Source organism: Cyprinus carpio, chromosome B5 (assembly GCF_018340385.1).
Source record: "Cyprinus carpio isolate SPL01 chromosome B5, ASM1834038v1, whole genome shotgun sequence".
Taxonomy (NCBI): Eukaryota; Metazoa; Chordata; class Actinopteri; order Cypriniformes; family Cyprinidae; genus Cyprinus; species Cyprinus carpio.
In genome coordinates this window covers 17,736,801-17,751,390 of record NC_056601.1, presented here as the reverse complement: position 1 = coordinate 17,751,390, position 14,590 = coordinate 17,736,801, and the positions used below count along the sequence as shown (strand labels likewise).

Here is a 14,590-nt window from a genome sequence, read left to right as displayed (position 1 = left end):
ACTGGCTTTTGGCTATTGAAAACAATAACCGTAACCATCTGAAATTAACAGCAGTGACTGCACAGTAAGTAGCCTACATTCAATACAAACATAGATGGTACAGACATCAGCATTTAGCTTTTGTTTTTGAATTGGGTTGAAACTACATAGAACGGGCCTTAAATGAAAAGATTAACTGTAACCATGTGAAATTAAAGGCAACAACTGCATAGTTCTACAATCCAAACAACACAATCAACACACATTCAAGAAGATGTTTCTTAATCAGCATTCAGTATTTTAGTTTTTAAATTTGGTTTTAAATAAAAAAGGTCTTTACCAGTGAGACTAAATAAAAGTATGCTATATAAATAAATTATTCCAAAATGTTAAAATCATGTTGGTGTGAATAAAACAAAGATGCAAAGTGTTTCATTCGTCCAATTAAAAAAAAATAGGGTAATGATTCACATCTGTATTTTTTTACTTGAGCCAATGAAAAATAAATAACTATTGGCTTAAGTTAAAAAAATATAGATGTGAATCATTACCCTAATAATTTTTAATTGGATGAATGAAACATTTTTTTTCAGTGTGCTACAGCAGGTGAATTTTAAATCAAATTAAGTCAAAGTAATTTTAAGGTAAAATAAAAATAATCATCCTATACAGAACTGATGTTTACTTCTGGCTTTTCAAATGTGTATGCAAGTTCTACTTTACAAAAAAAAACGCATTTCAGTTTTGTCACAGTTTAGTCCGTTTCGTTTCTCATCCAACATGCGAGAAGTTGAGCTGAACATCCCTTCACTGTCTCCACTTGTGCAGGGCGTGGACAGGTACAGTACGCTCGCGCAGCTTCAGCGAGAGCAGGAAAGGGGCTCTTATTTGTGTGCCAGTACACCAGCGGCTGTTTACTTCCTGTTATCTGTGACTCAGACATGTAACTCTGCACTTCCAGTGCTGAACGACTGCCCGTGTCCTGCGCACAGATTTCGAAATACTTACACACAAACGGCATGATAGCGAATGATTACAATGTAGTCTGTGCACGGGGGCGCACTTCCGGAAAAATCGTCCGAAAAAAGACCAAAAACCGTCCGATTGCCGATCGCGTATTTTAAGCAAAAACCGTCCGGTTCCGATTTATGGCCGGTCAACTGGTGCATCCCTACAAATGATTGCACAGATACTATTTAAACTGAACTGAGCTGCATGATGACATCACTGAATTCAACGATGAACTGCCTTTAACTGTCATTTTGCATTATTGACACAGTTTTCCTAATTAATGTTGTTCAGTTGCTTTGACACAATCTGTTTTGTTTAAAGCGCTATATAAATAAAGGTGACTTGACTTGACTTGAGATAGATAAATAGATAGATATAAAATGATAGAACAGATAGAACGATAGATAGATAGTCATGTCAATATAGCAATTTTGACATTTTGGACATTGGAATTTGACAGACAGAAATATACAATGACAGATAGACAGACAAACAATGACAGAAAGAGAAAGAATGATAGACCTAGTGATAGAACGATAGATAAACAGACATCATTTATTTTTTTGAGTGATAATGAATGAATGCTCTGCGTCTCTATGGCATGCAAGCAGACACTAACTCATAGCATCTCTTACCTGCAGCATTGACTCTGTGGTAACCTCTTGGGACAGTCTCTCGCCCTGAATCTGAGCCGCCTGCTGAGTCTTTCACAGCTCTGAAAAGAACACACAGTAACATTTAACAGACAGATTGAGATATCAAGCCATGTGTTTTTGAAGGGACAATAGTTCACAGAGCTTGTGGGTGAACAGATAGGATCTGTCATGTATGCCAACATCAGCACATCATGAAACTTCTCACAAATATGGTTAAATTAAGAATTTATCCATAGCCAGAGGACTGGAGTGCTGGAAAAAAGCCTGCAATATTTAAAACTTCCAAGACAAATCTCTCTTAAAACACAGAGCAGTGAGATGCTACCATAAAGATCACTAAATACTTCCCACTTCTTGTTGCTGCTTGTGTCTACAAACATCATCATATCACTGTCACAACATTTTCACACTAGCGCAGGATGGAGTTGAGGGACTGGCATCTAAGTGCATCGCCTGTAGCAACTATCAGCCAGCCTGAACACTAGCTGTACTTACTGAATCCTTTTATCCGAGGAGACAGCTATCCAAACCCCCATGGAGCTCACCCAGGATGCAGTCCCTGGCCAGTGTTTAAGAAACTGTCACTAAATGGCACCATAAGAGCTACAGTGATGTAGGCAGGATTGCAGCTGATGTTCTGGTTGGGTGAAGTGTGTTGGCTGTCTGCTCAAGTGTTGACTAAGACACATAGCTGAAAAAAGACAATCTCAGACTGATGGAGGGATAGAAATAGAGGGATGGTCACACGCCAAAAAAATAAAATGAAATCAATCAATCAATCAATCAATCAATCAATCAATCAATCAATCAATCAATCTATCTATCTATCTATCTATCTATCTATTTTAGTTTTAGAGATTAAGGTGGATTTCAACTGCATGATAGGTAATAACTTATTTTTCTTTATTAATAGATTAAAACGATTATACTTTATAATGCAAAAATGTCTCCAATAACCCCCTCAATGCTGGCTTGCAGGCAAAATCCTTTAATCTAGCTGATGCAATATTTTATAGCACAGCAAAACCAGAAAAAATCATATTCACTACAGAAAATGTAATGACTTTTCCAGACCTGGAAATCGCAACTTTAAAAATTCCCTTATATATTCAGACTTTCCTGACTGTGGTAACCCTAAAGAATAGACTTGTAATAGTGCTTATGATAAGCACTAACTCTGTAATAGTGCTTATGATTTTAAAAACTTACAATTAATTAAATAATTCTTCAACAGTTATCATACTTAACACTGTGCAGCCCTTACAAAGCACAAAACAAACAAACAAAAAAAAAGTATGCTAATTGAGCAGATTTTTACTTATGATTTACTTAAAGGTGTTACTAAACCTACTACCTACATAGAAAAAAAAATGTCCAGAATTGTGGCCAAGATGGTCACATAGTGGACTGACTTGCCTAAATTGCAGATAAGAAAATGTACAGTAGCTGCAATATGAGGGTGAGTGCTGAGTATTTTCTAATAAATTCTTGCAAGGGTTTGATTGATTGAAGAAGATGCTCAGAAAAATCATTTTAAAATATACCGCAAATAGCTAGAGAAGAGTACTAGATTCAGGCTGTAAGAGGCCTTAAAGGACAGTGTTATCAGAGGAATAAAGGCTTGTGCTTCCTTTTTCAGCAAGAATGTCTTGTTCCCTAGTAATTGGATTGTTCAGAACCAAGGAGCAATCTAACACACCAGAACAGTACAAACATCCACATTCTCACAGACACATGGTCATTTAGTTTCCTATTAGTGAGGAGTAAACATCATTGTGTGTAGTGTTCAAGTCTGTGAGTAAGGACACAATGTTCTTCCTGTGACCACTGCTGTCCTACAATATTCAGCACACTGTCAAACAACGCATCGTGGCAACAAGATGCTGAGAATCATGGCTTAGTCTATGTAATCAATGTGGAGCAGAAATCTGAAAGAAAGCATCAGTAGCCAAACGTTTTCTACCATACGCCAGTGTCTTACAGCAATAATGTGTTCATGAATTTACAGCTGTATTATTCCAAGCAATCATGCCAAAGTAGACACCTAACAAAGTAACACATTTTGTAAAAGCAACAAAAAGTAACTTAAATAAAAAAATTGTTAAATTAAGAATTATATAATTAGTATTATCATTTCCCAGAAATATAAACGTAAGTAGTTTTTTAAATGGTATATTGTAGAAAAGAAATGTGTTGATGTATGTATTAATATCATTCATAGTATTTAATTCACTTTCATTTTTTATTTTAATTTTAGTTAACATTTTTATTGGTCATTTTTTATTAGTTTTGTATAAATATAAAAAAATAAATATAAATATATTTATGTAAGAATATAAATAAATGCAATTTTTGCCAAAAAAAAGAAAAGAAATGCAGCAGTTGTGAGTGGGGTGGTCAACCCTAGCCCCACTTTGCGTTAACTGCATTAAATATTTTTAGTGCTGTCGATCAATTAAATAACATAACTAATTTATTGCACATTTTTTCAAAAATTGCCCCTAACAAAAACGTTTTTAAATATACTTTTATATTCCAATAATTTCACATTCAATCTTAACACATTTATACACACATTCATAAAAAATAAATAATTTCTTTTATTTTCCTTTTAGTAATTTTAGTACATTTCTAACTTTCCTCAGTTATATTTTATTTAGATTTTATTTGATCTTATCTTTATTTCAGCTTTATTTCAATTCAAAAAAGCAGTTACACAGTTCTCAGGTTGCATTCAAGTGCAGTCATGGTTTGTCTAAGCATGACGTCTCAGTCGAAGCCTGTAGGGGAAAAGGCAGATAAGCAGCAGTTGATTGAGCTGGTAGGAGAGACACACAGCCTCAATTACCCTTATGTCACCACTAGTAACAGGGCTGGTGGTCTGCTGCCATCACAGGTTGCCCCAACAGAGAAGAACAGCACCCTGTCTCTCTCCATTAGTCATCTTAAACCCCTCTAATGCCCCATAATGGCAGAAAATTGTCCAATTAAACCACCTACTGCACTCTCTGCCTCTGTCATACATGTATGGATGCTGACATAAAGAGGATCTTATAGTGTTGTAAGTGGAGAGTGGTTATCTCAAAATGTGCTCTGATGGCACAAGGATGTAGAAAATGACACCTATTAATTCTTGTGATTTTATAGAGAAGCATCTTACAAAAGTAAACACTAGTACCAGGTCTATTCATCGAAAATATACAAATAGTTTTAAAAAGTCAACGTATTTTTGCTTTTCTCCTTTGCTCTGTGATCTGCAGTGTCAGTATGGAGGACAATAGCAAGAGCAGATAGATGAGGCAGAGTTGAAACTCACTCTGAGCCTGGCACATGGGCGGCACAACTAGTAGAGGGTTGATTCATCTCTATTCTGTCAGTCTGTCCCTTCAGGGTCTGGACTGGTTCTCGATCACACAAGATCCCCAGAGCTCTGAGGTAGGTTGAGACCTGGCAAGAGACAAGCAAAATAAATCGTAACATTTTTTTCTCACTATTTTTCCTCCATCTCTCACTGAATGTTCTATTCACTTTATTGTGTTGTGTTATATGATGGATGCAGACTTCTGGGAAGGCAATTTGCTGCAAATGAAAGTGTAGTTGCTATAAATCTTGATGTTTATGTTAATAGACTTGGACACAAGTTAAATCTCACAATTTTGAGCAGGCAGAGTGGTTCAGAGCTCAGGATCAGGCCCCTGCTGCAGCAGATGTTTCTATAGATGGCGTCGGCAGTGAACATCCGGAGTCTTGCAGAGCGAAGGGCTGGAATCACTTCCTTCAGCATGTCACAGGGTAGGTCTAAAGGAGGAGACAGGATTAAGCTATTTAAATCTTTAATGTACATTCCCTCAAATAAATAAATATACAGTATATATGTATTTATATTCCACAAAATTACATTTTTTCCCTGTATTTTTGATCAAATAGATAGAGCCTTAATGAGCATAAGAAATTTCTTTAAAAAGAGCAGTGTTTATAGCAAAAACTTATATTGTTAGAAAAGGTTTCTGTTTTGAATAATTGCTGTTCTTTTTAACTTTTTTATTCATCAAAGAAAAAAGTATCACAGGTTCAAAACAATAGTTTCAAAACTACTAATAAACCATCATATTAGAATGACTTTGTTGTTTCTGAACACCAATAGATCCGTGGATCTGCAGTGAATGGGTGCCGTCAGAACAATGAATGACAGACATCACAATAATACACAAGTGATGTATGTCTTTTGAGCACTGTGCTGCTTTTATCAGCTGTCTGAACTCTCATTATGATGGCACACATTCACATTGCAGAGGATCCATTGGTGAGCAAGTGATGTAATGCTAAATTTCTCCAAATCTGCCCGATGACCAAACAAACTCTCCTGCATATTGACTGTGCTGAGGGTGGGTGTATTTTTAGCAAATTTTCATTTTTTGGTGAAATATTCCTTTAAGTGCATAACGTGATTCTTCACCAGTTTCCCTCTGCACTATGGGATACCTTGGCACAGTATGGCAATGTGTTCTGCCAGGTCTTTAAAGCCTTTCTCCACCAGACTGCCGTTGAGCGGACTGTGTTCCTGAGCCCAGAACTCCACCACTACACACAGAGTCTCCTGCAGAGTGACCGACATTCCCAGCCTCCACTCCTGCACACAAACACACAGCAAACTGATGAAGCATCTGGAATGGACATGTCACTACAAAATGGTATATTTAATGTGGAAATCTGTTGGCATAATGTTGTTGGCATACAGGTGTAACGTGACAAATTTTAATTGAAGCTGGGAAATTATCTTTGTGAGCTTAGGTCACAACACAATAACGTCGCAAAATTAAACCAGCAAACTTATAAATGTCTAAAACAGAAGATTTCAATAAAACATAAAGTGGCCATCATTTTTAGCATGAAAGGAGAAGACTTGAATGACACCTGAGTGGAGTTGAAAGCCCAGAGTACAGTCTTGATCAGCAGCTTGCTGAGTTGCTGAACTGCCCTGGAGGTCAGAGTGGACTTCTCCCACATGTTCCAGAAGGTACTGTACAGAACAGACGCCCGGCTGCTTCCGGGTGACCACCTGCAGAGAGGAAGACAGAGTTGCCATATATATTAATATTAATATGTAGATACAGCTGCTACAGATACAATGACAGATCTGCTATGTTGAAACGGGCAACATTTTAGGTTCGGGTTTATATAATATAGTTTATTCAGTTATCCATTAAATATAAAATATGTCATCCTGTCAAATATGGAGGATACATAGAAATGTGGTGGCAATAAAGAATAGTTGCTAATGTACAATCTAGACATTATTTTCTATGGTTAACGCAGTTACTTAACCATTGTCTTTCTATCAATCAAAACAGACTGAATGTAAATAGTACACAGTCTTTATCTTCAAAACAAGGTGAACAGTAAGACATCAGCATATCTCCAAGCAGCTACATTCTTCATAACATGTTTTGTCTGTGTTTATTTTGTGGAAAGGGTGGAAAGATACTGCAGTTTCTTTTCTTTGGGCTCATGCAGAATCAAAAAGTTGTTGTTTTATTGAAGCAGAGATGAACAGAGCTCAGGTGCTCACCCTGAGCTAGCAGCGTGAAGCTCCAGCTGAAAGAGTCTCAGGAAGAACTCCTGCAGGTTACAATGGAGACGAAACAACTCAGTGGATGGTGGGCTTGGCAGTGAGTGACAGGTGGGTTCGCTTGCAAGACACATTCTTGAATAAATCAGACAAAATTGCATTACTGTCAAAAAATCTATTTACTTATGAGCTGTTCTGACAGGTACATTGACAGTTTCATACCGAACTGATGTCTCAAGAAGTGACCAGAGGCCGCCCTTACATTCAGGACACTGGAGGATTTGAAGAAAGTACTTAGTGTGTCCAGGAGAACCCCAGGTAGGATTGTTGCGCAGGATACTGTGGAGAACTGTGATAAACATGCTGAGGTACAACGGCTTTGCATCACCCTAGAAATAGGAGAGCAAGAGCAAAGACTGGGTTATCTGGGAGGTGTAAACAAGCTTTTGTAATAAAATACATTTTTAAACAGTTCCATCTATTCTAAAGAGTTCAGATCATTACATAAACCTCAGTGTTCAAAACTGATACCTAAAGAGGTAGGTGGCTTATGGCCTGTATAATTCTGTTATATCCACAAATTAAATGAAAGTAAATTTTAACACAAACAATTCTATAAATATAGTTATTATTTATTTTTAGACAAATTCACAACTTAGCATTCAAATGTTTATGGCCAGTAAGATTGTTTTAATTTTTTCTGAAAGAAGTTTCTTATGCTCATCAAGGCTGCATTTATTTGATAAAAAATGTATATATTAAATAATTAATATATTTTAAAATACTATTTACTCCTGTGATGGCAAAACGGAATTTTTAGCAGCCATTATTCCAGTCTTCTTTGTCACATGATCCTTCAGAAAAATTTGAATATGCTGATTTTGAGCTAAAGCAACATCTCTTCTTTTTTATCAATGTTGAAAAACCAGTAGCAGTGCTTAATATTTTGTGAAAACAATGACACATATTTTCAGGACTTTTTGATAAATAAAAAGTTCAAAAGAACAGCATTCATTTAAAATAAAAATCTTTTGTAACATTATAAATGTATTTTTTTTTGTCATTCCTAAATAAAAGTATTCATTTATTTATATATATATATATATATATATATATATATATATATTATATAAGATATATATAATATATATATATATATACTCTTAAAGACAAAAATATGATTGAACTACTCTTAAAGACAAAAATATGATTTAATTAATTTGTTTGTTTTTTTCTGTGCTCACTTTCATTTAGCTTGACTCTATGGCTGTATGCTAATTGTATTCAGAGAACAACAATGCCAATTGTTAAACACAATAGTGAGTTTTTGCATAAAGAAAAACACTTTTTAACATCTTATTGCCATGTATTTTTGCACTTTCTGTGAATAGACTTTCAGTGTGTGGTAAAGAATGCTGTTTTTATGTATCAGAAATCACAATCCTTACAACATCCTTAATGAAAAAGAAACTATCACACTTTGCTTTTTAAGAAAAATAACACCAATTGAATGTGCTTTACAGTGCTTTATAAGTGCCTCTGGGATTTCGAATAGCTCTTATTATATATACATGCAGTGCGTGGTGCATTAGCTGTTGGAGCAGCGGAGCTGGGGGCATCACCCCAGGCTGCAGGGACCCCAGAATCTCCTCCAGAGCTTGAGGGAAGAAGGCACACTCTACCAAGCTCTGCATATTGCTGAAATCTACCGCTGGAAACTGAGTACAAGAGAAACAGAGAAAGAAAGAAATACAGGAAATAAGATGACTGATGCTAATGTGTTCTTAGGGTCAGTGTCAAATGAGAGCAATCGGACATTTCCGCTTGAGAAACCAGTGGAGGCACACTGCAATGTTTCTTTAATGGGTATGCCAATCATGAGTGTACTGATCAAGCTGATTTGCCTAAATCAGGTGACCTGGCTGTGATGAGCCTTGCGTTTATTACTCCTCTATGTGACACGCAGGAAATTGAATGACCTGATCCTTTTGATGAGTCAAACACTCATTTTTGTACTTTAACAGCTTGTGTACGGCAGATAGGTTTGTTGAAAAGTTTTTCACAGATTTGAATACCTGAACTGGCAGGATGGGTGTGTAGTAGCTGTAGAACTCTGGGACTGTCAAAAGCATTTTCTTCCGTTGCTGAAACGAGATGTCATGTAAGGTCATACTTTATAGAAATTACATTGATAACCATGACAACTTTCTCATTTGTGCCCAAAATCCATCTGTGAAAGCCATAATTATGTATCAAAATGATATATAAAAGTACCAGAATAAAAAGTGGATGAGGAGAATAAAAATATATTAGACCTCCATTCTTGTGATGTATTCTTTGAGCATTTCCTCCAATTCTTTTTGTGAAAGGTCATCGGTAACATCCATAGAGTCAGTGACTGCAGCAGCATCGATGGCCATTTCCCCGCTCTCTGCTTCACTGAAGGACTCCAAATTACAGGACCAGTTTAACTCTGAGCAAACATGCTACAAAAGAAAAACAACAAATACATCACCAATAGCACATGCTGAGGTTGAATGTAAAAAGGAAAAGCTGTCCAAATCAAAAGAGCATTTTTTTATGTTTGCAATTAGACTACCAAAAGTTTGGGGATGGTAGGATTATTACTATTTTTGAAAGAGACCTCTCTGCTCTCCAAGGCTGCATTTATTTATTAAAAATACAGTAACAATTTTGGCACAAATATTGTGAACTTTTATTACAATTTTATATTTTTAAAGTTTGAATGCTCAAGAGACATTTAAAAAAAGAACAAGAAAAAAACATGATTGTTAATAGATTTTAGATTACATAATATTCTAATTCTAAGTCCAATTTAGAAAGCGTTATGAGAGTAAAAGGACTAGTTTACCCCAAAATATCATAATTGATTATGTTTATGTTGTTACACCTGTATAATCTTTTATTCAGTGGAACACAAGATGTTTTGCAGAATGTTCATGATGCTCTTTCCAATACAACATACTAATGACATAGTGACCAAGTAAAAAAACACCAAAAAAGTATCAGAAAATTACTCTGTATGTCTGCAATATCCCAAAGCACTGTTTAGTGTCATGGCAATCAAATCTTTGCATGTCAAAAAACAGTGCACCAAGTTTCTATGTCCATAACATGAAGATTTTTATGAAGAACTTTTATAGGGCTTTTTCATGTGACAAAGAAGACTGGAATAATGGCTGCTAAAAAAAAATCTCTTTTATCGGACATTGTAAAGTCACCTTACTAAGCCTTACCATGAGATCATTTAGGAAAAGGTCAAGAACTTGGAGGTTGAGATTATTCTCATGAGGGTTTCAATTAGTAGAGAGAGCAATCTGTGACTATATTAAGATAGTATTGAGGGCAAGGACAAAATTACATGGTCCGAAATACATTGTAGCATCGGGAAGCAATTAGAGTCATTTTTCAGGGCTAATCACCAACACTTTATCATTTTCTACATGCACAGTAAGGAATGCTTGATGTCGTGGAAGAGAGGCTTGTGTGAAATTAACTGAATTATATAGCAGTGCACTTTTGAGTGGTTAAAAATACTGAATGTCATTTAATAATATATCAAAATAAGTAAATTCTGCAGATAATGCTAGACCTTTTCTTACAATTAACTTGAACACTTTTTCTGATTACTTTTAGGTATATTTGTATGTATGGATATATTAACTGTTATTTAAATATTTCAAACATAACGCACTTGTTAAATATTTCACTTAATGCATGTTCTCATGTGTATAATGGTTATTATCAGTATTATTTTAATAAATTCAGTTTGCTATTTCGTATCTAATGCAAACAAAGTCAAACACATTACGTCTGATTAAACTCTCCAAATATTTTGGGGCCACTGTACAACAGCAGAACTCTTCATTTATAAGGTTGTTACAGTAAGTAATATGTGACCCTGGACCACAAAACCAGTCTTAAGTCGCTGGGGTATATTTAAAGCAAAAGCCAAAAAAACATTGTATGGTTCAAAAATATTGATTTTTCTTTAATGCCAAAAATCATTAGGATATTAAGCAAAGATCATGTTCCATGAAGATATTTTGTAAATGTCCTACTGTAAATATATCAAAACTAGTAATATGTATTGCTAAGAATTCATTTGGACAACTTCAAAGGCGATTTTCTCAGTATTTTGATTTTTTTGCACCCTCAGATTCCAGATTTTCAAATAGTTGTATCTCGGCCAAATATTGTCGGAGCCTAATGAACCATACATCAATGGAAATCTTATTTTGTTCAGCTTTCAGATGATGTATAAATCTCAATTTCGGAAAACTGACACATTTAAGACTGGTTTTGTGGTACAGTGTCACATATATGCATAGACGTTGGAACAGGGGGGGCGGGGAGGGCTCTTTTTGAATACAATTTGTTCTAGATATCATAGATGTTGGGGTGGGCAAGGTGTGATTTTTTCGTTGTTTTTGTTTTCCTTATATATATATATATATATATATATGTATATATATATATATATATATATATATATATTATATATATATCAGGATTATATACGGAATATATATATATACAGAATCTGAATTAAAATGTGTTTGATTTAAGCCTACATTTCAAAATTTTGTGTCATAAAATTATATCGCATACAGCTCAACTAACGCGATCGTTATAAAGGGGTTTCAACAACAATACACTTCCACTTGCATGTATTTGACAATCGGAATATCAGATATTTCATGCCATAGCTAACACATTTGTGAATATTCTGAATAAAAAAAAAAAAAAAAAAATTACATAAAAGCAGATCATCATTCATTCGTTCATTTCAGGGGTACTATTTAATTACCATTTGTGCATTTCATTCATTGCGCCTTGACACCAGTTCAAAACTGAGTCCCAAAAGTACGCGTAAGAAGCATAACACGTACAGACTCCATGTAGGCATATGATTCGCTCTTTTGTTGTTCTGTTTTCTTTCAGGATCAAAAATACAACAAATGAAAGCGTTTATCTGTATTTCCGACTGATGAGAACTATGCATATACATTCATAAATCAGTCGATTTTGTAGTTTTATTATGAGATATTTTATTCTAATGTGATCAGTGATTCAAGCACTGATGGACCAAAGAGCGCGCATTTCGACATTTGCAGTAAAAACTTGAAATATAAATTCTCAGAAAATGCATTTAATACCAATATATTGAAACGTCTGTTTATATACTCTATTAATAAAGGAGTCCAGACATTGGAAAAATATCAGTCCACATGCGTTTTATATTTAATATGAGGGAAATAGACATGCATGCATGCGTGACACAAAAAATCTTTGACTTTTAGGTAGCAAAATATTTTTTAGTAATTCTGTCAATTACACTAAGGTTATTACATTGTCTGCTATATATTTGCTTCTTATTTATTAAATATGGGCAATTGATTGATAAAACATTGATCAAAATTAAGATACAATTTATACAAAACGAATATCTTTTTAAAAAGAGTTTTTCTATAAAACAAAACTTAATGAAGTCGTCAAAATCATGTTTTACCAAAAACAGCGACGTTGCTAGGAGGGCGCCAGCGCCTCTGCCTTTCAGCGCCTATGCCTCGCGAGAGTGGATGATACCCCTGAAGACGCCTAGCAATGGTATACCTTTAGTGGTAGTATACATTTAGTTAAGTTATACCTGAAGAGTCTTCGTAGCGCGCTAAGAGACAATGTTATCGGGAAACGCAGCCCAGGTATGATGCGTTTCATGCGTAATGGAGATTCCAAAGCGCTCTTCTTTGGTCAGAACCTTGGAGAGCGATCGCGGATAGGTCTGTCCTATGCACCGAAACTTTTAACAATGCAACAAAATATTTAAAGAGCATCAAGCTATTAAAATCTATATTATGTATACGCACAGATAATATAACAGTAATAAATAGCCTGTTATATACTATAACAGGCTATTTATTAGGTTAAGCAGTGATTGGATAAAGGTTTTTTTTTTTTTTTTTTTTTAATTTAACATTTTTAATTTAAGGCCCACCCACGATTGGTCTGGCCCATCCAAAACCGGAATCCTGGTGCCGTGCCTGGGTCACACTGAGCTGTGCGTAACGGCCACAGACGTGAAGTGAACGAGACAGAGGCTGTCCTGTACTGTCTGAAATGGTTAACTCTGTGGCGATGCATGTGCAAAACAGATTTAACTAATCATAAAGTCAATCAGGATACATAACACAGCCTACTATAGGCCTACACTAACACCCCCCCCCCAACCCCCAAAGAATCCCGCCCCCCTCTCACAATATAGTTCCCACGTCCCAGCATATATGCTTACCATGGTAAAGGGTAAGAATTTACGTTTCTTTAGTGCAGATACTCACAGAGCCCCCCAAATATATGCCCCCCAGCTTTCTGATGCCGTGGAGTAACTGTCTTTTCTGGGAATGGTTCTTGATGCCAGACATTTGAAAGATGTATTTGTTGTCCATCATCCTAGTGAGAAAAAAAAAAATACCCGGATTATATGATAATTATACAGCTATTGGCTGTTTATAAACACTAAAGAACAGAAGAATTGCAAGTAAAGTTGTATTTACTCTAGGGATCTGAATTAGATTGTCATTTTAACAGCATTTACGTATCTTACCTGAAACTGAAAACCGTGAAATCACTCTGATGTGATGAACTGGACAGGTTGAGCTCGCTCTTACTACAACGGCGCGCCAAATGTCATCACTGACCATTCGTCTATATAAAGTGACATTTTATCGAGCGACACCATCAGTACCGTATATATGACACACACCAAACATGATTAATATGACGCTAACTGTAAGATTAGATTGATTAGACATTTCTCCCTTTCGTTGTTTCTGTCATTTCGCTTAGTTTAGTTCTTCTTCAAAACTAGCGAACAGTGTGTTGCCTGACCACGGTATATTATTAGGGGTGACCAATATGTTGAAACTCACATAAATATAACTGTGTCTAACTTGAGGTGCAGACACTTATAAAAAGTACTGAAAACATGTCCAAAATAAAAGAGACATCATTAATGATATACAAATAACGAATGAGGAGAACATTATAATATTACCAAGAACACGCTCCCCCCTATTTTCTGTGATATACTCTGGCCCGTAACACGGAAATCCTGATATACTTCCGGTTGGTTGTCAGAGACGCTTTTCGCAAGAATCGCAACAGTGCGTCACCACACGTGTTTACAAACAAACGGATGCGACGGCTGAACAGTTCAAATATTCGTCCTCGTAAGCGAGCTAGACAGCATGTTTTTTTAACCACCAGACAGCTTTTTAATCTTATACGACACTTTTGTCTACAAGATGTGGATCTATATAAATGACTGAAACACTATTTCTCACATTCCCATTAA

At 35.6% G+C, this 14,590-nt stretch overlaps 1 protein-coding gene across 1 annotated transcript in view; it reads right to left on the bottom strand.

The window, feature by feature from the left end:
* LOC109054604 (SMC5-SMC6 complex localization factor protein 1-like) overlaps positions 1-14,123 on the bottom strand; it is a 30,738-nt gene extending 16,615 nt beyond the window's left edge. Inside the window, exons 1-12 of the mRNA XM_042724638.1 lie at positions 13,841-14,123; positions 13,575-13,686; positions 9,531-9,701; positions 9,291-9,359; positions 8,787-8,933; positions 7,438-7,604; positions 7,216-7,350; positions 6,561-6,705; positions 6,129-6,276; positions 5,299-5,444; positions 4,963-5,093; positions 1,626-1,705 (exon numbers count right to left, since the gene is read on the bottom strand). Coding sequence (XP_042580572.1) covers positions 1,626-1,705; positions 4,963-5,093; positions 5,299-5,444; positions 6,129-6,276; positions 6,561-6,705; positions 7,216-7,350; positions 7,438-7,604; positions 8,787-8,933; positions 9,291-9,359; positions 9,531-9,701; positions 13,575-13,685 — 1,450 coding nt within the window. The 5' untranslated portion in view covers position 13,686; positions 13,841-14,123. The remainder of the gene's footprint in view (positions 1-1,625; positions 1,706-4,962; positions 5,094-5,298; positions 5,445-6,128; positions 6,277-6,560; positions 6,706-7,215; positions 7,351-7,437; positions 7,605-8,786; positions 8,934-9,290; positions 9,360-9,530; positions 9,702-13,574; positions 13,687-13,840) is intronic.
* Between the last annotated feature and the right edge of the window lie 467 nt (positions 14,124-14,590).